This window comes from Scomber japonicus, chromosome 9 (assembly GCF_027409825.1).
Source record: "Scomber japonicus isolate fScoJap1 chromosome 9, fScoJap1.pri, whole genome shotgun sequence".
In the NCBI taxonomy this organism is placed as follows: Eukaryota; Metazoa; Chordata; class Actinopteri; order Scombriformes; family Scombridae; genus Scomber; species Scomber japonicus.
The window spans coordinates 19,663,142-19,686,327 of NC_070586.1; the positions used below are offsets into that span (position 1 = coordinate 19,663,142).

At 39.2% G+C, this 23,186-nt stretch overlaps 1 protein-coding gene across 1 annotated transcript in view; it reads right to left on the bottom strand.

The window, feature by feature from the left end:
- Positions 1 to 6,414: 6,414 nt before the first annotated feature.
- The window catches only part of frmd3 (FERM domain containing 3), a 49,647-nt gene continuing 32,875 nt past the window's right edge, over positions 6,415 to 23,186 (bottom strand). The window contains exons 12-17 of the mRNA XM_053325156.1: positions 22,544 to 22,632; positions 20,181 to 20,255; positions 18,628 to 18,696; positions 18,238 to 18,362; positions 7,407 to 7,644; positions 6,415 to 6,895 (exon numbers count right to left, since the gene is read on the bottom strand). Of these exons, the coding sequence (XP_053181131.1) occupies positions 6,415 to 6,895; positions 7,407 to 7,644; positions 18,238 to 18,362; positions 18,628 to 18,696; positions 20,181 to 20,255; positions 22,544 to 22,632 (1,077 nt within the window). The remainder of the gene's footprint in view (positions 6,896 to 7,406; positions 7,645 to 18,237; positions 18,363 to 18,627; positions 18,697 to 20,180; positions 20,256 to 22,543; positions 22,633 to 23,186) is intronic.

Genomic DNA, 23,186 nt, shown 5'->3' on the forward strand with positions numbered 1-23,186 from the left:
CCCAGTCCAACACGTGCCTCAGCTTCTGTTGTTCACTGAAGGGAGAGTCACTGAGAAGATGAAGGTTGATGCCCTGCATGCAATTTCCAGAGTCCTCCAAGAGCTCTGACACAGCACTTTTTCCTTTGAAAATTGGATTTACTACTTGAACAGCCATCTGTGGTTGATATTTTTCAAAATCATCCATTGTTTGTGATATCAGGCCAGCTTAGGTTTCCTTTCAAAATAATGTGTTGTCGTCAGCCACACAGTTTTCTTTCTCCTCACTACCTCAGCTAGCCTTTGTGCCAATTCCTGTTTCCCTGAGATTGACATAGTTTATTGTGAAAAGTGTTGTTTTCCCAGGCTGTTAACGCTAACACTGACAACCATCCTGTTAAAAACAGAAGATGCAGAACAACTATTTACCTTTGATGCACAAAACAAAAGAAAAAACTTTACGGTTTTGATTTTGTCTGAGCCCCATGAAACAACATCTACAATTTGGTGCCTCTTAGAAAAATCATAAGTCACTCTTACCGTGAAGATTCCATGTTTTCCATTTATTTCAGTAGATATGTTAAAGTCTACTTGCAAATAATCTCCCATGTAATAGAGAATAGACTCTCTCTATTGTACTCTCCCCTCTCGATACACACGTTTTGAACTCTCCCTGTATCCCAGAAATCTTTGTCATTGTGTCGCTAACACAAATGTCACCATAGAGATGCCAACACAAACTGCAGTATTACTTTTACATCACATGATGGAGACAAAGCTTTCACCAAATGTTTGGTAACGGTAATGATGAGTTGGAGAATGGGATCTTTGGATTTAACTTTGCTTAAAACATTAACTTGTATAATATCAGTCAAATAATGTCATAAAAATAATCCACACAATGTTCACCATATTTCAATATATATATTCATTAGGGAGCTTTATTGTGGCAGTATTAACATATAAAACAATCCATATTTTATTTTAAATAACATACAAACATTCAAAATTTTCACTTCACAAAGTTCATAAGGCTTGGTTGTCCCAGAAGGGAGGGGATCGTTAATCATTTTCTTTTCATGTTTTTTTCTTTTCAAATTCTTTTTAAATTTAATCTCCCAGAGTTGCTTATTAAAATAGACTGAATGACAACAAAACAGTTTGTCTAACCAAGAAAACAACAGAACAATCAGTCTGACAAACAATCAAAACAACAAAGTGACCGTGCAAGAGAATCTGCTACTGAACATGCCCACAAAACACTGAAATAATATGTTAAACAGCTTATTTTCCTTGTGTGATGTCCAATAGTTTTGCATACAGTAGACCTGAGTTCAAATATTTAAAATCTTAAATAAATGAATTAAAAGCAGTATCTGTGTATTAATCCATTGTTAATTCCAGGTGTTGGTTGTCTTCAAATGATATTTGTTATATTACATTAAATTTGACTGACAATTAAAGGCAGGTAATTAAATCTAAGGTTTGTAAATACTTGACTCATGTCAGAAACATCTGGATTTGCATTAAATAATGCCTCAGATGTGACATCAACTGGTGTGTAATGATGGTTTTCTTTAAAGTCACAGTTTTATGTATGTACAGGCAACAAAAACTATAGTCTCGGTCCAACTGTATAAGCTGTTTGTAAAACGCAATAACTCAAGTTCAGTAGCTCAAAACAAGAGCTAAATCTCAAAGGGGTTAATTCCCTTTTAAACTCATAAAGGCTGCTAAACTGATTAATGAGCTACAAACTAATATAATGCTACAGTGTCATGGGACCAAAGATCTGTTATATTAACAGAAAAGGCCTTTAGTTGTTTGCAATGAGTTGAGCTTATTTCCATTCACTCTCGTTTCTTTTTTGTTGTGGTTGTTTCTTTTTTTTGTTTTTTAACCAGCTAATTACAAACTGAACATCACAACATGGTGGTTAATGTTTCTGAATTCAGCTAATTCAGATGTAATTAGCAGTTTTAAATTTGTGTGCACTGAAAGTGAATGAACCCCCAACCCTGCTTATGATATACAGTAGCTAACATGTTAGCATGCTCCGTTAGCAATGAGGTCTGGTGTTTCCACTAGCATTTAGCATCTGGCTTTATTTTAATGATTCACAAACAGCAAAAGCACAATGAACTTACCTAGTCAAGTATTTGATAATGTCTCTTTTAGTTATAAAATTATCTTTTTTCCAAGCTGTGATCAAAAAGCATTCCCTTCTCCTCAGAGACATCATTTAACTTGTTTTTGATCAACTGTATAAAACAGAATTTGCAATGGGCAAACCACATGTATTTAAAGGACCAGTGTGTAGGTTAGCGGCATATGGCATTGAGGTTGCTAATTGCAACTAACTGAATATCCCTCCCCTTTCCCTCCAAGTATGTAGGATAACTTAAGGTGGCCACAAAACTTATGGAAAATGCAAAAGGCCCACTCCAGAGCCAGTGTTTGGTTTGTCCATTCTGGGCTACTATACAAATATGGCGGTGCAACATGGTGGCCTCCGTTGAAGAGGACCAGCTCCTTATGTAGATATAAAGGGCTCATTCTAAGGTAATGACTTGTAATGATTCTTATTTTCAGCGGATCATGCACTAATTAAAACATACTTATGAATATTATATTCCATTTAGGCTTATGCCAAGTTGTACTGCTAGATGCTGCTAAACACACTGGTCCTTTAAATCAAACTAATCGTGATTCAAATTAAACCCAGAGTATACAATATCACGTGCCTTGGTTTTTAAATGTGGTCACGAAACCTCATAGAGAGAATTTCCTTCAGTGTCTCGAACTCTAATCTTTTTTCTTTCCTCTTCTTGGTAAAAACACAGAGAACATGCATTCATAAGATGGTTAAGACAGCCAAGCCTACACCTAGATTGCTTTACACAGACAAGACACACAGAGGGAAGAAAGAAAGGAAATCTTTACCAAGATAGTTTTTTCCTTTTTTTGCCACAACTACTATAAACAGTATTTACAGATGAGGGCATGCGGTTTGCATTAAGAAGTCAGCTAAAGGAGCCAAGTGAGAGATTCCCCATGTTGGTTAGACGAGGATGAAGCACACAAATAAAGGCTGAAAGCCAGGGACAAACTATGTCTGTACAGCTGTGTACATGAAGCCTACACAGAGCCTTTTTTTTTTACTTCAACTCTACAGTGAATCACTCAAGAATTTTAGTGCTGTGCATACTGGAGGAGCGACAGCCACATGTGATGATGGGATGATAGTTCATGTCAGATGATATCCCCCTGTGTTTGTTCAAAATGTCATGGTATGATGGTGATCATTTAGCAGTGCATACAGATCAGATTCACTCAAGAACTACAGTGAAGCTGTTTTCATCTCAGAGTCTGTGATGTTCAATGCAAACGTCGTCGTCATAGTGGTTTGGCCCTTCGCTTGGTTTCAGCATTGAAACTCAGTGCATGTACTGTAATAGGAAAATAAATGCTTTGTCCCAAACAAGCGTGTTCCTGTTGTTAACTGCATATTTTCTATATGCATAAAGCTTGTTAATGCATAAGTCTATAGTTATGTGACAACACAGTTGATAATAACATACGCATATTAACATGAGGCAACAACATCTGGTTGACTATAATGAGGGCTTTTGATGATTATATGCATTTGAGAGGCCTCTGTAGATGCCAGCCTACTGTACAAGGAGTGGTTAATAAAAATTAAGAATGGAGAGTTTTTTCTGAAAATGAGCTTGTTGTTATTTGCACATAAGAGCTTAAATATTGTATAAGAGCTTTTAAAATAAGAGTATAGACTCCAGTATATGACAGCCAAATTGCAATTATTTGCTCTCAGCAGTAAATCTGGTTGAAGTAATAATTTTATTTCAGTGACTTGAATGCATATGTAGTGGAGTGCAATGAGGTAACACAAATAGTCTGCAGCCATGTTTATATCTGACTACAGACTTGATATTAATACATACAGTGTTTGGATAATCATGACAGCAAGACATGTATAAACATTATGGATAAACTATATGTGTATGCAGTGATTAAATGCATTTTTTTTCTTTTTTATATTTGAGAGACATATTTTGAACATAAGCTGCTAATGCCCTTTCCTGAGAAGTTGATCCAAATCAAACTCATTTTTGAACAACTTTTTTTTTCATTTGATCTGACGTCATTTCTCTCTGTGTACTTCTCTCCTCATACTCTTGCTGACAGGCACTATCTGTGTGCTGAACAACCATCAACTGATGGCTGCAAGTTCCCAAAAGTGATTTTGTGTTCACTCAATTTTATGACAACCACACAAATGACCAACACACTAATAGTAAAAATCTCAACTTAGTCAAGTCATGTCAGCTTTACTTGTATAGCCCAACAGCACAAATCACAAATTTGCCTCAATCTGTACACCAATGCACCATCCTCTATCCTCAAACCCCCAATTTCAATAAGGAAAAAACTTACTAGGAAAAAAAAAACAAACAAACAAAACCTTTTACCTTTTTACCTAAAAAATGGAAGTAATCTCAGGAGGAGCAACACAGGAGGGATCCCTCTTCAAGGACACACAACTTACAGAACAATACTTACCCGGGTATTAAAACACCCTATAACTGTTTGTACTGTTGGTCACTGATGTAGCGAATGAGAAAATCCTGTCATGTTTGTTGTTCACGGATGCATAAAGTTGCAGTCATTTAAACGATAAAGACAAGATGCCCAACACAATGTTTTCACACACTGTTTTAGAAATGGCTACAAATCATTTCTAATTTAGTTTAAATGCTTGTTTAAGTTAAACTGAAACTGCAACTCCTACATGTCCGTTAAGTCAGATCAACCTCAAACTCTTGATGACCTGTATGAGTGATTTAAACAATGAAACGTATCATTTGAGTCTTCATGTTTGATGTATCAATGTATCACTCTATCACTTCAGTTTCCATCAAAATATTCAAGTCTTTTAACACAACTCCCCAAAAACCAACCATCAACTAACATGTGACCATCTCGGGTCCCAAATCCTGGTTTAAGAATCCTAACATGAAACATTATTCCATATACTAACTTTTTCTCATGAGCCTTCAATTTGCTTATCATATCCGTGTATATCCGTTCAAACTCTCTTAAAAGACACTGAAAGATGCATTAGTAGCCTTAATTAGTGACCTAACATTTAGCTCTGAAGACATTTAATATTTCAACGAAACACATTTTATCATCACAAACAGACTGTAATTCACCTCATGCCACCCCCCGTTTCCAAAATGACATCACATAATCTGAAACAGCTAAAATCTGTGGTCTGTGTAAAAGATTTGTGCTATAGCCTCTGTAGGAAAAACCCAGGATGCTACCACGTCAACAAACGTCAACAGTAGTCTCAAAAAATAGCTTAAATTTCTCAACACCCATCACCCAGATAAACTTCAATAAATTTAATTTTTTTTTTTGGTAATCTTTTGTAAACTCTTAATTTCAAAATAAGTTCAAAGTAGATCCTCTGACTGAAAAATTCCTGAAAGATCTGGATCACATAAAAATGTACAAAACGTTAAAAACAACTTATTTAAGATTGGTAGTAATTATCAATATTTCTCTTTGAGTTTGTTAAATATATATAATGTACCTCTGCCTGTGGCTATTGTTGCGTTCAGTGACAAATCAATCAACCTCTCTGGCTGTTTCCGCCCACTCCGTCATGACTGACAGCCTTTGTGACCAATCAGGCACTCCGCTCTGAAGAAGAGAACCAATCTGAATGGTTTGTGATATTTACCAAAGAGTCATTGCATCAGCTATCAGCATCAGGAGTGAACAGACCTAATTTCTGGTAAAACGAAAACCTCAAATCTTTTTGTTACTCTTCTCTCTCCATGAACTACCTCATTTTTCATTTCTATGAATCTTTCCCTTGCATGAGTTTTTCCTTCAACACTTAGGGTATTTCTTGTCCTCTTTCTTTTCAGTTCATCACTGCCAAAAGTATCTGTCTTAACACGTGATTGGATCCTATGATCAATATCTTATTTCACTCTTATGTCTCTCTTCTTTGTGATGGTGGATTGCACTGCCAAAGAGGTGAAAAATGTTTACCTGCTTCAGTATAATTCAGTCAGAAATAATGTTGCACTCATGTTTCCATCTCAGGCCACTTTTTAATAAAATATCTTTCTAAATCTTTGTAAGCCCTTTCCAGCTATGGCCTCTATATTTTACCTTATCAATAATGCTTTGCACCTGATCATCATCGTCAAGTGAAACCAGTGAAATTATTTCATCTGATTGGCAGATTTGCTTTTTTGTCTCAAGAGATACCGGTTGTTAAGACTCACTATAAGATTAAATTACATGTTAAGACAGACTTTTGTGCATCTTTTATTCCCCGCAGTGACTCCTCACTTCCTCTTTTTCTTTCTTTTCCCTCTTGTCCTCTCCTCTTCAGTCTGACCAGAGGTTCTCCATGGCCATGCTAATCTTACACAAGATCCAACGCCGGAGAGGGCAGTAATACTCGTAGTGAAACTGCTCAAACTCTGGCGTCTGGCGGATCTCATGGAGGAACGACACATCGATGTCTGACTCCAGCAATAGCAGCAATGTGGGCACAGTGACAAACAGGACACCCATTACTACGGCAACAAAGCGGGCCACGCTCAGCACACAGGCGTTGACTCTCTCGTTGGATGACAGCAGACGCAGGCTGCTGGTCAGGACTCCACCCATGTGACTTCTAGTGGCCAGCCTGGTGCGCTCGTACTCCCGGTCACGCTCCCTCTCAGCCTCCAGCTGGGCCTGGATGTCGGGGTCGGCATGGAGTTCCCTCAGCAGCCTGGCAGGGCTCTGGACCGGGGAGGAAAACAACAAGTCCACACCTCCCTGACTGTCTTCCACTGGGGTAGGCAGCATGCTGGCGCAGGGGCTGAAAAGAAGAGGAACACGTTCAAATACATTTCCAACACATAATGATACATATATACTACTACATGTAGAAGGAAAAAAAGGAGAATGAAGAATTCTCGAAGGCTGATGTCAAAGCAGCTGTTTTCGTGCAACAATAGCAAAAGAAAAATCGAAGTACCTCTTCACTGAGCAGGTAGTGGCCAGAAGTGCAAAAAAGATTGTACCTCTTACAGAACAATCACACAAATACATGTTGCTACAGGCTTATCCACTTCAAAAAAGAAAAGGCAGCTTCTGGGGGCCTAAGTGAGATGCTGGGAAGTAGAACAATTGTGAGCTTTGCAACAAAAAGATGCAAATGGGTGTTAGCAGATGTTAGCAGAGAGGAGCACATGCCAGAAAGATTGTATCAGCAGTGTACAGTGTCTCCACTACTCGAGATCTACTATCTACTCCTCTACAAGTAAAGGCCCTGCATATTTACTCAAGAAAGACATAACATCTGATAAATATATAAAATTCTTAAAAACCTGTAGACAAGCTCCGAGATGGTGAGTGCCCCACTGGACTCGTCATCTTCCTCCATTTCATCTTCAGCTTTGGGTGTTTGAGGTCGGAGATTGGAGGTTTCCATGGAAACACGGGTAGGCTGCAGGTCATTGCCAAAAGTGGGGTTTGCTCCTTCGTTACTTTGTTGCTCTGTGTCTGTGGGAGTGGCTGAAGGTTTGAGAGGAGACAAGGGGACCGAGTCCTTAACAGCCACAACACCTGGTGAAGGACACAAGACAAGATCAAACAAGTGAGACGTGTGACATTTTACACTGCAGGTGAGACAGGTGGAAGCTTAAACTCTGTTAATGTGCTCCTACTTTCAAAAAGCTGTCCTGCTTTCTATTAAAGAGCAAAGTAAGGATGAAAACTGCATCATCGTAAGATTTATGACGAAGCGCTGACTGTAAGGGTTATCTTTTCAACAATTGATTCTTCCTTTCTTTTCTTTTTTAATACAAATTTAAAAATACAGATTTACTGACTAATTCTTACAATTTCATGTTAGAAAAGTGAGGGTTATGTCTTCCTGGACAGAAGGGGTTAATGTGTTTTCTATAGGGGTGATTTTGTCTGTTATGTACCTTTCAGAAATATCCCCTACCTGTATTTTTACTACACTATTTACTAATATAATAGTTTACAACATTGACCATGATTAAGTCATGGTCTATTGACAGTTCACTATTTTGGCAGTTTACAATTCAATTTTTAAACTGAAGAAATATGATAGAAGGATATTTTATCATTTTATTTTTCTGAGCTGTTGGCAGAGCCGTCACACAATCAGCCATCAACTGTCACTTAATTCATTCTAGCTATGAATGACTGCATAATTTGTCGGGATGAATAACTGTGAAATGCTGGCATTTTGTCAGTATATTGTAATTGTTATTGAAAGTATTATGTGTGAATGTATGTAGTTAGGTAAGTGGGACACTCTGCTGTGGTTGTTTTACGCTGCAGTTGACCACATCAGCCACATGATGGCAAACCTTTACTTCTTAAGGATAGAGCACAAACAGATATCAGCCGCTCTGCATACATGTAAAATGAAAAATCAATCATCTAACACAGCTCAATAAATATCTCATCTTGTTTGATCTTATATCACAACATTAGTTGACACAAAAATGTTTATTCAAGTGTTTTAGGAAAAACACATGTTGCAACTTTCCAAGTCATTGCATTTGGCCTACGAATGCTGCCGGGGACATTTACACTAGTTCATCCTCTGCAAAAGTGTGGGTGATACAGTTCAGGCCAATTTCATGATGCTGTATTAACTGTTGTGTTTATGTCTAATGGTTTCAATTTATGATGAAATTAGAATAAAATAGTACTGAAATGTCGATCTGGCTGATGTGACGCAGCCTGACAGCAGAGCTGTCGTGTGTGTAGTGTTAACTCAATGATGAGTTTCTCAGACATCTACATCTCAGTGTGCATGATGAATCTGAATACATATGCCTGTGTGTGTGTGTGTGTGTGTGTGTGTGTGTGTGTGTGTGTGTGTGTGTGTGTGTGTTAAAAATAAACCCAGCTGTCTTCCTACTATGGATTAAATAGGAGCTGGGGGGTAAAAGTCCAATGACGTATGACTAAGCAAGTCAACACTTCTCTAATCCAGACGCTATCTCTTGATCACACGCACATATGCATGCGCACACGCACACGCACACGCACACGCACATGCACACGCGCGCACACACACACACCTACCTAGGTCACTTACATTGATTTACATTAATTTCCTGGAGACTTACTCCAACCATAACCACTACTTGCCTAAACCTAACATTACCCCTTACATTAAATTTGTCCCTGAAAGTAGCCTATGACAGACCCCCTTCACCTTTTACGCACACGAACACACACACATACGAACACACAAACACACAAACACACACACACACACACACACACACACACACACACACACACACACACCCTGCATGAAGGTGCCTGGCCCTTACTGCATAAAAGCCTAATCTATTTGAGTGTTGTACAGGTAGCACAGACTAGTGATTGCAGCTTAGCATACAAGCAGTGTCTCCTAGAAGCATTTAAGATCTCTCAGTACATGGCTGAAAAAGATACTGAAGACATTACTGCATACTCGTAGGTGTTTGATTTCCACAAATGTCACAATGCTCTTTTGTTCCATTTATCAAAAAGCTTACCCACAAAAAGCTTCTGCCACAGAACCCAAGACCAAAGCAACTAATCAGTTACCATGCCAACTGATTCAAATACAAGTTGAGAGAAATTAAAGACGGGCAGAAAGGGAGAGAGTGGAAAACCTGAAGAGCAATTGGTGACAGCTACCATGGAAACAGAGTCAGCAAAAAGGTGATGAGTGAGTGAACTCGGAGAAGGAAAAGGAGAGGGAGGCATTGAACTTGAAAATGGGGAAGCAAGAGAAAAAGAAAAAAACAAGAGAAGAACACAACCGAGGTGAAAAAATCTGGAAGCAGAGTGATGAAAAAAGACAACGTTTACATAGTATTGGTAAATAAATTCTGTTTTGCTGCAGACCTGAGGCCTGTACTACGAAGCTGGATTTTCTCTTATCGAGGTAACTTCAGGGTTAACCCTGGGTTTTCCGTCCTACGACTCTGGTTCACTTCTTACTGGGGTAAATCACCATGGTAACTTATGCTGAACGGCTAACATGCTCCGGAGCAGGTTATGTTCTGGAGTTTTAGGGAGATGCAATCCTTTAGATGTCCCCAATGACATCCTATACAAAAGGTACAGAATGATTTTCAAGCGACATTAAGTTAGTTTAATATTCAACATTCATTTTACTTTCAAAATACAAACCTATTATGTGCTTCAACTATTTGAGTGAATGATGTCAAACCAACTGTATAGCATACAGACTAATATCCCTCATGTGCCACAAGGATTCTTTTTTAAATAATACTGTTGCTGCAGCAACAGTGTTAGCTTTTGGCCTGGATGATGTGATTGAATTCTTCATATTTTTGAAGAATAATTGTCTCCTCCTCCATGGTAAAGTAGGCTGCTCTGCAGGGTTTCTCGTTTGCGATTGGTCAGATGCTGCAAACACCTCCCCTTTATGTGAGCGCCCAGTGATCAAGATTGGAAAACCCTGGGTTCAATTACCGAGTTGATAACCAGCTTCGTAGTACCGCCATGATTGCGAATGTCAACCCAGGTAACGGAGAGATATCACGGGTATGTTAATCCAGCTTCGTAGTACAGGCCTCTGGAGTATAGTAAACAGACTTATCATGATTCATCCTCTCACAGTGCACAACTTCACAGCAAGACAAATCTGTTATATCAGACAGATTTACTATATGGAGGAAAATCTAAAGCAAAGGATATTTTTGCAGATGGGGCTCAGGTCTACTTTAACACCATGGACCTATGCTTGATGTGTTAAAATCACATAATACAGCAAATAGACAGCCAAATATACTTATATTTGACAAAAAATAAGGCAAATAACAAGAGGAAATACAGGAGAGGTGAAGAATCTGGAGTAAGAGTGATACAAAAAAGACAGGAATTCTATATTTGAACATATTTAATAAATAAATACTGTTTTGTGGCAGACCTGGGGTATAATAGCCTGAATAAGTCAAATATGCTCAAAGTTGGCACAAATGATGCAAATAATATTAATTATTAGATTATAGTGTTATGTAACTGATCCATGATGAAGGGATTTCTTCTTTTAACTGACTTTAGTTTGCAAAGTGTAATGTTCTATAATGTGTATAATATTTTAAAAAATGTAAAACAATTTTCTTGTCTTTTTTTGTGGAAGATAATGAAACCAAGTAAAAAGCTAAAACTCTAAACAAATTCAAGTGGCCACTAATGTCTAAATATGTTTTTTTTTTTTTTTAAACAACCGGTATGCACCTCACGCCGGTCATCAGAGTCAGAATCCCCTTCTTGCCTTCTTATTTTTAACTTACTTCATGCTTTATTCCTGCTTTATGGGACAGTTGTGCACCAAGAAGGGAAAACATTTACAATTAAATTAAAGTATTAACTGTTTATTGCAAAGCTTTAACTGACCCCCACCATCCACTGTTTCCTATGTGTAGAAAATGTTTTACTTTATGTTTTCTCATCAGTAGAACATCCTGAATTGTCAGTGTTCCCTGAGCCCCCCCTCCCCCAAGTTAAAATACTATCTGCCTTCTGTCCACTTAGCTCAATAACAAGCCTCTCCTCAGATGTGGTGATTCACAGTTCAAGGCGCTAGATTCCTGTATGGTCACCACTCACACACATACAGAGACAGAGAGTGTAGGGTTTTCCCCTGATATGTAGGTGTTGAAAGAGCTATTTATCTTTGCCATGTAACTTCATCATCGTCACCTCCACAGGTACAGTATATTAATCCGTAAGTGCAAACCTGTGTGCACCTGTCATTTACTGTACTGTCAGCTCTTTTCCTTATCAACTCTTCCAAATGAAGCAACACTGAACTCCTGATACCCAAGAAAAGTTTAAAATATCTGTGAAACATTATATTTTTAACTATTCATTTCTAGCTATTTAAAAATCATACTAAATAATACTCTGGACAAGTACTGTATTCCTTGTTCATAGTGCTTCTTTTGCATGGTATCAACAATGCAACAAAGTTGCATGGTGTGCGTGGTGCTTCTTTTGCACCATGCACACCAGACACTACTAATGACCAATCTCTTTTATTTGCCTTCCCTCTGCAGTTGCAAGTGAGAGAGCAGCTGTACAGAGCCATATCTGAGTAAATCTGTAAATCAAATTATCACCATATCTAAATACAAACTTTAGGCATGTTGTAATATTTAATTACTGACACAATCATTAGATAATAGTATATAGATACTATATTAGAAATAATAGACTTTCTTCATAATGTTTTGCTTTACCTTTGTTAAATCAGTATGATTTGAAATCAAGAAACTTGTTTATCTTAAAACTTAAACAGGAATAAAAGAATGAAAATTACAAACAATAAAGCTGGATGTTAAATGTAATGGCAGCTGTCTTCTGTGGTGATCTATTCACATACCAACTCTCCAAATAGTCAAAGTGTCATAGTGTTATTTGACCACAAATCTGTCCACCATTTCTCTCTAGTTAATTTTACTCATTGCACATGCTGCTTGTAACTCAACCACACACACGCAGTTTGCTTAAATCACTTTTGGGATATTAACATAGACTTACATTCTTTTTTTTTTACCTTAACTTACCCTAACTTTAACTATAATCACTACTTGTCTAACCTTAACCATAACCACTGACCCAAAAATCCGTGTTTTGGCACTTGGGGACACGACTTTTGTTCCTAACTGCATAGGCCGTCCCTGAAAGTGACTTGAGCCATACCCATACCCATACCCATACCCACACACACACACACACACACACACACACACACACACACACACACACACACACAGACACACACACACAGACACACACACACACACATTAAAGAGGTCTCTTGAGAGTCTTAGAATATTTGACAGATTACATTTACAGTTTGCGCCAGGCTGTTGCTACAACAAACCTGGCAACCCCACCACTGGGCTAAACTAGCTCAATGCTCACTGTACATTCTTAGATGTAGAAACACAATTTGAAAACTGTATCACACTGAGATGATGTAAAGGCCTGTAACCACTGATCCTTAAAATTCAAATGTTCAACTTTTTATTCTCTATTTATTCATCTTGTTCGATTTTAGCTTACTTTCATTACCAATTAAAAACTTTTAATCAAATATATATGTCTTTTTATTTTCCTATGTGTTGTTTTTATATCCTGTCTTGATGCATTTTATGTTTGCTTGTTGTTAAAATGTGCTATACAAATACATTTACCTTGTCTTTTCTGTACTTCATGTGATGCATTATAGAAATGCTCTTATAGGGATTAACAACTTAACAAAACACAGAAAGACATCAAACTTAAGGAAACTGCAAGTCAAAAATGCATTACACTAAACATGTATGCATGTGTGTAACTGGATGTATTTCTAACTCCTGTCCCACTTCAGCTTACTCTGTTCCAGCGTATTTCTCTGATGAGCACCGGCTGCGGCAATTTGTCCACCGTGCCCCACCAGCCGTACATAAACATCTCTTGCCGTGTGATTGGCTATGCGTAGATGGAGGCTACGTCGTGTTGTTATCTTCACCTGGCACCTCAAGGCCTCTGCCACTACTATCGATGTGGCCGGCTCCTCTGTAGCCTCTCCTGGGTGGAATACCTCAAGAGGCCCGGCCTGTCCCTCTTCCATCCCTTCACCATGCAGCCTGTCTGGAGTCATGTCCAGCCCAAGTCCCTCTGCCCTGCCCTGGCTCCCACAGCTCCGAGTGTCCTCTACGTTGGGTCTGTCACTAACTCCCAACTCCAAGCTGCTCTTGAGGCCACCTCCGACATCACTGCTGTTTCTGTGCTCAAGAACCTCCATCGCTGTCTGCTGCAAGACCCCCACTCGGTGACTGACTAGGCTACCAGCTGAGCTCGGGCACTGGGTATGAACACACACACACACACACACACACACACACACACACACACACACACACACACACACATGCATGCATGCATTCATACACACTTAGAGAGACAGTGAGAGACATGCACCAGATGCATTCTCTCTCTCTGATACACAGACAAGGCAGGCCCTCCTGTGAATGTCAGCGATGTTAACAAAGACTGGAGGGGCATTAGTAATGGATCAGACCCAGAGCTGCAGTTTCTATATTTAACCAGGTGGTCCCGGCTGGAGAGGGGCAGCTAATCTAACAGTGATTACAGAGAGGCAGGCTTGACCCGGGATGGGATGGGGATCACTTTCTTTTCCTCTCTTCCAGTCTTTCTTTATCTCTGTTTTTCCTTCTATCAAACATCTATTTATGTTCCTCTCTCCAGTGTACCTGTTACAGTCTGACCCAGGCAGACAGAGATACAAACACACACAAACCTTTCACTATTCATTAAAATACTCCCTGTAAACCAATATGTGATCACAGACTGGAATGTAATGTGACCAAATGTTGCATCAGTGTGAATGTAACTGTACAGCACTTTGCTTAAGAAAAAAAAAAACTTTTTACATCATTCTCAGGGTCCTACTTGTCATCTTAAGTGATGGAAGGAGTGATGGCGAGGCGGTCTCATATGTGAAACTCAAATATTAAGTCTAATCCTTGTGAAACATCCATGAGTGAGAGCCTTAGCCAAAACGTGACTAGTGTGTGTGTGTGTGTGTGTGTGTGTGTGTGTGTGTGTGTGTACGTGTGCATCTCTGTGTATGGATTTTGGTTGATAAGAAGGGAACAAGCTGTACAAACATAACAAGGTCAGCACTGACCTTGGGTCAGCTTCCTGTTTCCCTTCTAATGGCTGAGATTAGTGCTCTGAATATAGACAATGATCCCAGACCATCTCGAGGACACTTTATCCCAAAGTCCTTGCAGTAGCAGTCTCCTCAAAACAGTCAGCATTTGACTGTTTAAAGGTGGCTGTGCTCTAAATAAACTAGTTTATATGATTTGTCATCCGAGCACATCTATAGGCAAAAACGTTTATACAAACAGCCACACTTGAAGCCTGCTGTCATGGAGAGGAAGTGATAATCAATCAAATGGGGATAATAGTGAACATTTTGGAACAATCTTCCCTCGAAGGCATTCATGGTGTTGCACCCAGTTGAACACACAAAAAGTGATGAGAAGCGTAAAATGAGCCTGAGAGAGAAATTCATCCTCTGCTTACTTTCTCATCTCCAATTGCCAATTGCTACGTGAAGCAAACACACTTCATTCAGTAATGGGTATGCCAAGTTCATGAAATAGGCTGGATTTAAATTTCTTTCTCACTTTTTCTTTTTGTATTGTGTATTATGTTGCTGTTCAGTGTATTTAACTAACATACAACAGAGAGGGGCAGGAAATGCAGTAGGAAACGAGGCGTTTTCAAATTGAATATCATGTCATTACTCAGCCTGTATCCTGTCAGTGGTGCATGAGTCTCTTCATTTGATGATTACCTCCTGCCCCTCCCAAACTAACCAACTCAGACAGCCAAGATGGTTGTGGCTGCAGCTCTTTGACCCTGAGCCAAGTCAAAATTGATTTTCGTCGAAATGGGATAAAGGAGACACGAAAAAGCTAGACAGAGGAAGAGAGGCAAAGAAAGCAAGGGGATGGTCATAAATTCTGTCAGAGGAGGTGAAGAAGTTTGAAAAGAGTGACGACATAGACAATATGGTTGGACTTAACATGCATGAAGGCCAAAACAGCACAGCAGGGGTCGATATGTGTGAGTGGAGGAAGGTGAGGGAGGGATGGTGTAAACGATGGAGGAGGGTGTTAGGTAATAAGAGAAGGAGGACTCCATGACTGTGAAAGACAAAGGGTCATACCCTTTGGTGTGAAGAGAGCATTGATGGATGGATGAACGAAAAGCAAAAACTCAGCTGCACAGACAGGCTCAAGATGGCAATATCAGTATCCAAGAGCATCGCTTCCAGTAAGGATGGGGTGGGCATGTGACCCTCACTTTGAACATTACTTTTTTTTTTCTTTCAATTGGATTTCCTCACTAAAATCACTCTAAACAGTATCCAGCTGCCAAATACAGATGATATAAAATGGATTAGGTTGATAAAAAATGTTTATAAACTCATCTACGGTAGGATTTTACTGGGCTGTACGCCCATTTTTTTGCCCTGGGTTTTGTCTGCCAGGTTACAAGCTGTTATAAACCTCTGTATGGTGGGCTCCCTTCAGACATTACTCAGGGCTCCATAAGGTATATAAGACAACACCCTTGTTGTTTGATGTATCTGACAGCCTCAGATGAGCCCAAATATTGCCTCATCATCATCACTATTGTGCCCAAAATGTGTTTTTTTAATTAATTTTAAAATGTTTATCATTCAACACTGTCAACAAAGTTTGTATATATAACACTACCTCTTTGAGTAGCAGGAGCTGGACATTTCAGGCATTTTTAAAATTACTTTTAGAGATCATTTTAGCTCCTCTTGTACATATACAGCATTCATACATAGCACATGGTGTTAAACTGAGTCAAGTTCGTGGTCGGCATGTGCTGTTGGCCTGTTGTAGTAGTTGTACAATCTTTCTTTTCACATATTCTTCACATTATCTACAGTATCAGTTCAGTATCAATGCAATAAAGTTTAATTTTACATAGCCTTATAGGATATAAGTATGGTTGTCAATATTATATTATAACTGGAATAATGAGAACTATATATAAATGCAGTTTTTGTTTATTTTCCCCCTCTTTGACAGGAGAACACCTGACTATAATGAACACCCTGTGTCACCCTCCCCACTTTATGTAGTTTTCCATTGCTTCTGTAATCTGACCTTCAATTAGTTTTACATTCATCCTCACTTCTTCCTGTAATGCTTTACCAAAAGCGCTCCCCTGTCTTTCTCTCTCCTCCACATCTTTACATTCACATATAGCCTGTGGCGTACATCCTCCTCACCTTTGTTTATCCTCTCAGCTCTACAGTGCATTTTCTCCTCTCTCATATTCTCTCTATCCCAGCTCTGGGATTGTCTTGTTTAACTTACCCTCTGCTTCCTCCTACCTGCTTTCTCCTGCCTAACAAGATTTATGCTTCAATCAGATAATAGGTTGCAGTGGAGAGTATCTGGAATAATAATGAGAAAAAAAGCGACAGAGAATAATGATAACATGCAAAAAATGTCTTGAGGGAAACACTAAAACCCACTGTATTGTGAGTACCCTTTATGGATTACATAAATCTGAGAAGGTGGTGTCCTGAGGAAAAGCCTGAAAATACCAAATACCAATACCAACTAGTCTGTGCTGCTTCATTGCTCCGCTAGACCACATCATCTCATAACAGGAATAAAAACAGACTCTTGATCCAGCTTCAGCTGTGAGGCTGGTGTAAACAAGCCAACTGATGGATAGCTCAACTAATTTATACTGTACAACATTACTACACTTTATATGATCTGTTATATTTTGTGGATTCATGAACTGCTACAAATAAGAGGAAAAAGATCAATTACACACACACACACACACACACACACACACACACACACACACACACACACACACACACACACACACACACACATTGTGTACAGTATCTCTAAGTTTCACTGACTAATTTCAGCCATTATTTCAGCCATTATAGCAAAGCCTGGATGTGTTTGACACATTTCCCTTTTATGATGCAATCACTAAATTATGCAACCTTTGAATCTACACACACACACACACACACACATATGCATAGAAATGAACAAGCAAAAACTTACATATTCACTCTCAAGCGTAAAGGAAATAATAGAGACAGACCTCCTGGAGGTCTAATTGACTTTTCCTTAATTATAAGCCACACATGGTCTATAGTTCTGTTTCTGTGATGTTACAGAGTGCACATTTCCCTGTAAACACACGCATGCAGTCACAGGTCTGGTGGTGACCCCAGGGAGGATCATGGGTAGGGTATTTTTAGCATGCTGTGATTGGTGTCTCCAGGGACACAAGACTGATGGAGGGATAGGAGCGTCAGCTGCTCAATTAACGCTCTGTCTGAGTGTTGGGCAATGTGCATGTGCTTTTTCCTCCACAGGAGGGACTCCATGTGACTTTCCTGAGGTCTGTGGCAAGAGGGCGTGTGTGTGTGTGTGTGTGTGTGTGTGTGTGTTTGTGTGTGTGTGTGTGTGTGCGCGCGCATGTGTGTGTGTGTGTGTGTGCGCGCGTGCGTGTGTGTGTGTGTGTGGACTAAGATGTACCTACCATTATCTGTGGCTGTCTCTTCATATTCGTTGGTGGAGGGCAGTGCAGGTACCAGCGGCTCCATGTTCATGATGAGGTTTTTATGGCTCAGAGAGTTAAAACTTCGACTCTGACCAAACTGGGCTCTGAAAACACAAACATCAACACTGACTGATTTGTGAGAAGCTGTATGCTGTCTTGCATAGTGAGAACATGTTTGCTTCAGATGCTGCTGAATTTTCAAGATTATTCTTTGCACATTCTGAGGTTAATATAATAATTATATAATTAGATTTTTTTCCACACTCTATCCCTCAGAGGTGGGGTATAAATAACTAAGCATGTCATTTTTTTTAAAATAAGTGTTCTCTGCAGCAGCTGTGTGAGCGAGCACAGGTGATTTTTCCTTACCTGCACACCTCAGGCGGCTCTCTCTGAATCTTAGAGCTGGCTTCAATCACCTCTTTGGCTACTCTTCCACTGACAGACACACAGTGAAAGACACAGGAAACAAAAGAAAAAGGTAAAAAGTAATTTTTAAAATTTCTATTTTTTCATATTGCATTTTTAAAATTTCAATTGCAAATGGATTTAAAAAGACAAACTTTAAAAGCAAAGATTGTGGCAAAGGTCAAAAAGACCTAACAATAAGCAGTGACAGGTCATATCAAGCAAATCTATAAAAGTGTGCTTTACAAATCAATACATTTTTGTTTCAAATTGACCTTTTAGAAGAACTAATCCAGACTTCAGGTCCTCAGGCTTTGTGCTAACAGTTTTGTGTCGGATCCATAGTTAAAGGATGAAATCTAGAAATCAATTTTGAAACTGAATTGGCACCTTAAATCTGATGTTTTTCTTGTTTTCATGTCAATATTCTAGCTGTAAATTGACCAGAGACTACAGTAATTTTGCGGTGGTATGTCAAAGGAGAACTATGTAATTTTCCATCAGCTTTGCAGTTGTTGTTTATAATAATTTCTGTTCCTGAGCTGCTAAGAAGGTGGTTTCCTACCAGCAAGGTCAGCAGCTCCATTAGTCTGATTGTTGGGTGCGCAGAGTTTCTGGACTCTGACCACTCTGTTTTAAGCCAGCTGGCTCCACTGTTCCATCTCTTAGTCTATTGTTGCTGAGATTGATAGTTAGGTCATAAATTAGATAGTGAAATGAAACATCTGGCATGGTAGACACCGACTTGAGAGTACAGAGTACAGCGTCATCAATACTGTGTGATTATGCTGAAAAAATGCTGTAAGAACAAGAACCGCCTGGTCCAATAGATATCTAATTGCTCTGCTTTACAAGAATTGCCTTAGTTTGTGTACACATCTGTTCCTATTTTGCAATTGTGCAAACTCTCATATTCAAGAACAAAGTCCACCATACGCTGTTGCTCATCTTTGAGCCCTTAAGCCAGACTGGTTTAGCTAGCTGATGAAATGGAGCAGACTGAAGTGTAAGCCAAGGAAAGAGCTTTGTCTGTAGAGGAGTCAGGGGCTAACATGGCTTTAATAACAAAGCTGTATTCCTGTGATATTAAAGCCAATAAATCACAGAAACCGATGCCTAGTTTGACATAGAGTAACTGACATTTGCATCTACAATCCAAGATAAATCCACATATGATTCAATATGTAAAATATGTAAAGTTACAGTGCGATAGGTCACCATAATTAGTTGATTTTGGCAGGAAATACCTGATATTAAATGATATTATCAACAGTAAAATATAGCTAAAATGTGTCAAGCGGTTACAAGCATTTAAATCTGACACTGTGTCTTAATATCTCCCCTGGCTGTCCTGTCAAATTTCTGCATAAATTTCACTTCTCTTGTGTGATTCTTCTTTCGTGTATATCTCTACAATTCTTTAAAAATCTGGTCATTGTATTGTATGTAAAACACAACAAAACAAAAATCAATTGCCCACCCTCGTTTGAAGACAAACTTGAATGCTTTCTCACCTGTATCTGAACCTGCTCCCTTTGAAGAAGATGTTGCTGCTAGAAACAGTCTTTATCTGACTCGACTTTGCACACCTGTCAGAAACAGGAAATGAAAAGAAACACATACAAAAAATCTTATTATTACGAAGCATCTGAGACACACACACTGAATAATTCATCCTTGTAAAAACATTTCCATGTTTTTTTTGCTTTTGAGTGCAACTTTATGCTGTATGAGTGGCTGTTGGTAGTAACTTGCTGTGCACAGACTACTGTCTTAGTGAGCAGAATACAAAGGTGTTTCAATCTTTTAAAAAAGTTAATGCTTGCCAAACCTTCATGTCTGGTTCAGGATCATTTATCATTTGAAACTAGACTCCAGAGGCTCAGCAGTGGCAAAGTGGGTACAGACACACACCTCTCCCTGCAGCTCTGCTTAGCTGGTGTGTGTGTGTGTGTGTGTGTGTGTGTGTGTGTGTGTGTGTGTGTGTGTGTGTGTGTGTGTGTGTGTGTGTGTGTGTGTCTGTGTGTCTGTGTCTGTGTGTGTGTGCGTGTTCTCAAAGCTCTGCTTGGCTGCCATTTACAAATGCAATTCACTCTGATTTGATTAAGCTGCTCTGATGCTTGTCTGACATCCGAGATGACATCCACTACCACTCTGTCCGCCTCTCAGAGACACATGAGCTGTGGTCATTAAGAAGTCAATAACCAGAGTTACACAAGCAGAAGCTGTTCCCAGAAAGTGGTATAGCTTAAGAACTATGTTTCTTTTGTTAGCTTATTTAAATATTATGACATTTTGACAAGATGACACAATATATATGGGAAATTGGCTTGTTGTAGCAGCAAATGAGGTAGAAAACAGCAGATACAGCAAAGGAAAATCATAATGAAATATTTCAGAACTAAAACATGCTACAGTAAGTAAAAGATATAAGTGAACTGTATATGGGAAAGTAAGCTTGTGGAAACAGTGCAGTAAAGAGGATGAGACCTTCAAAGTGATTGACAGTATGGAGGAGGGAGAGTACCATAAAGAGATCAGATACAAAGCAGCATGCAATTCGTATTAAACCTTTGGCAAATCTTGTCTCCTTCAACCTGCTGTCTCCCTATTACATCTGACAGCTGTACACAGTGAGTCCTCCTCATCTGACTCCACACCTACACATTGCCTCCTTTTCTGTTTGGACTTGATGACCTCTTTTCAGTTTCAAATACATATTCTCCAGGATTTATAGTCCATTATAATGCAGGGAGCTGTTTGTCTTTATAGGAGACTGTTATGTTTTTATCATTTTCCATGACTCCTGAGCCTGTTTTCACGGCACTCAAGAGTGTACGACTGCATTGACAATACAACCACAAGGTCCACTCAACAGCTGTTATGGAGCTTTTGAGCATCTTACATGGCAGATGGAGCTGCCTCTTACAGACTTCTTTTCCGTGTTGCCTTTCAAAACAGTAACAGTTGAGATTGGAGGTTCAGTCCTGACATCTATCAGGTTGTGATCTGATCTGTCAGTGTGGGAAGAACAGTGTAGATGTACACAGGTTCACATTGCCTTCAAGGTGGTTCAAGTCTCATTAAGCTGCTGGCATATCAGTTTGTACAACATTATGATCACAAAGTTACCATCTTCTGTATGAGTAACAGGGTAATTTAAGTGCTTCACTGATATTAAACCCTCACTGAGACAAAGACCGCTGTCATTTGTTTGACAGCAACCTCGCTCTTGCCTTCACCCCAAGCTCGTTTTAATTCCTGACACGCTGGTAGTCTCAGCAGTCTCAGAGTGACGGCCTCAGGGTGATCAACTGTTCCCTAGTGAAAGACAGCAGCTTACTATAGCAGAGCCACAGAGAGGCAGGTTAAAATAAGGTCATAATATTAATAACAACACATTATAAAATGCTTTATAATGTGTTATGATTATTATACTAAAGCATTACAAATATGTGAGTGCTTTCAACTACAGTTATACAGTACTATAAGTGCTATAGTATGTTTATAATGCATTATAGACATGGGCCTCATAGAAAGTGAGTGCCAAATAGAATAAGTTATAATAATTTCAAGAGCTGCTTCAACATTTACCCATTAGATCAGGGCTATCTTGGTGAACTTTTTATAATGTGTGATAATTATATGTTCCTTGTATTAAGCTCAAGTCACATTTAGGGAATCGTAAGTATCTCTACGAAAATGTTACATTTTGGAGTGAGGTAATCCTGCACAGCAAATATCAGGGTTCATGACTAGCTCAATGATTTTCCTGTGTATGTGTCAGGATGTGTGTATGTGTATGTGTATGTGTATGCGTGTGTGTGTGTGTGTGTGTGTGTGTGTGTGTGTGTGTCATGCATGCATGCAGACGCACTTGTAAAAGGCCTGGTTCTCCACCCCGCACTTCCATAAGTGCTTGCACGCTGCAGGGGTTGAGGTGTGAAATGTCAACACCAGTTTCTTCTGCATGGAAAAAGACAAAAAGAGAAAAAGACAAAGACAGCGGCGATGAGAATTGAGTTGATCAAAAAGATGTGTGAATAAGTACGAGAGAAATGGCAAAGTGCTGAACACAATGAGAGGGAGCTGTGCAAAATGCTGACCCACAGACTGAAATCCATGGGCTTAGCAAAGATGTAAGACAGATATACTGATTTAGCCACAGTGTAGTAGTCAGTAGTAAAAAGACCTGTAGCTAACAGAACACAGGTCTTTATGGGCTTAAAGGAGGAGGAGGGATATATTCCTGTAAGTATTTTGCTTTCAGTCCTGTGCGTCTGGTAATATGAGATACCAGATCAATGCTGCTCAACTGTGAAGGTAAGGGGTGATAGAGAGAGGGAAAGAAGAAACAGTGAGATCAATAATGAGTTACTGTAACAGTAATAACTATGGTGTCAAAAGCCGATACATTTTATTTAGGGGGAAAAAAGCATGGGGCCTTGATTTAGAAACAGGTCCAGAACTGGCTCAGTCAGCTATATTGCCCAGCCCCCTCTGCATCACAGATCAGTTCA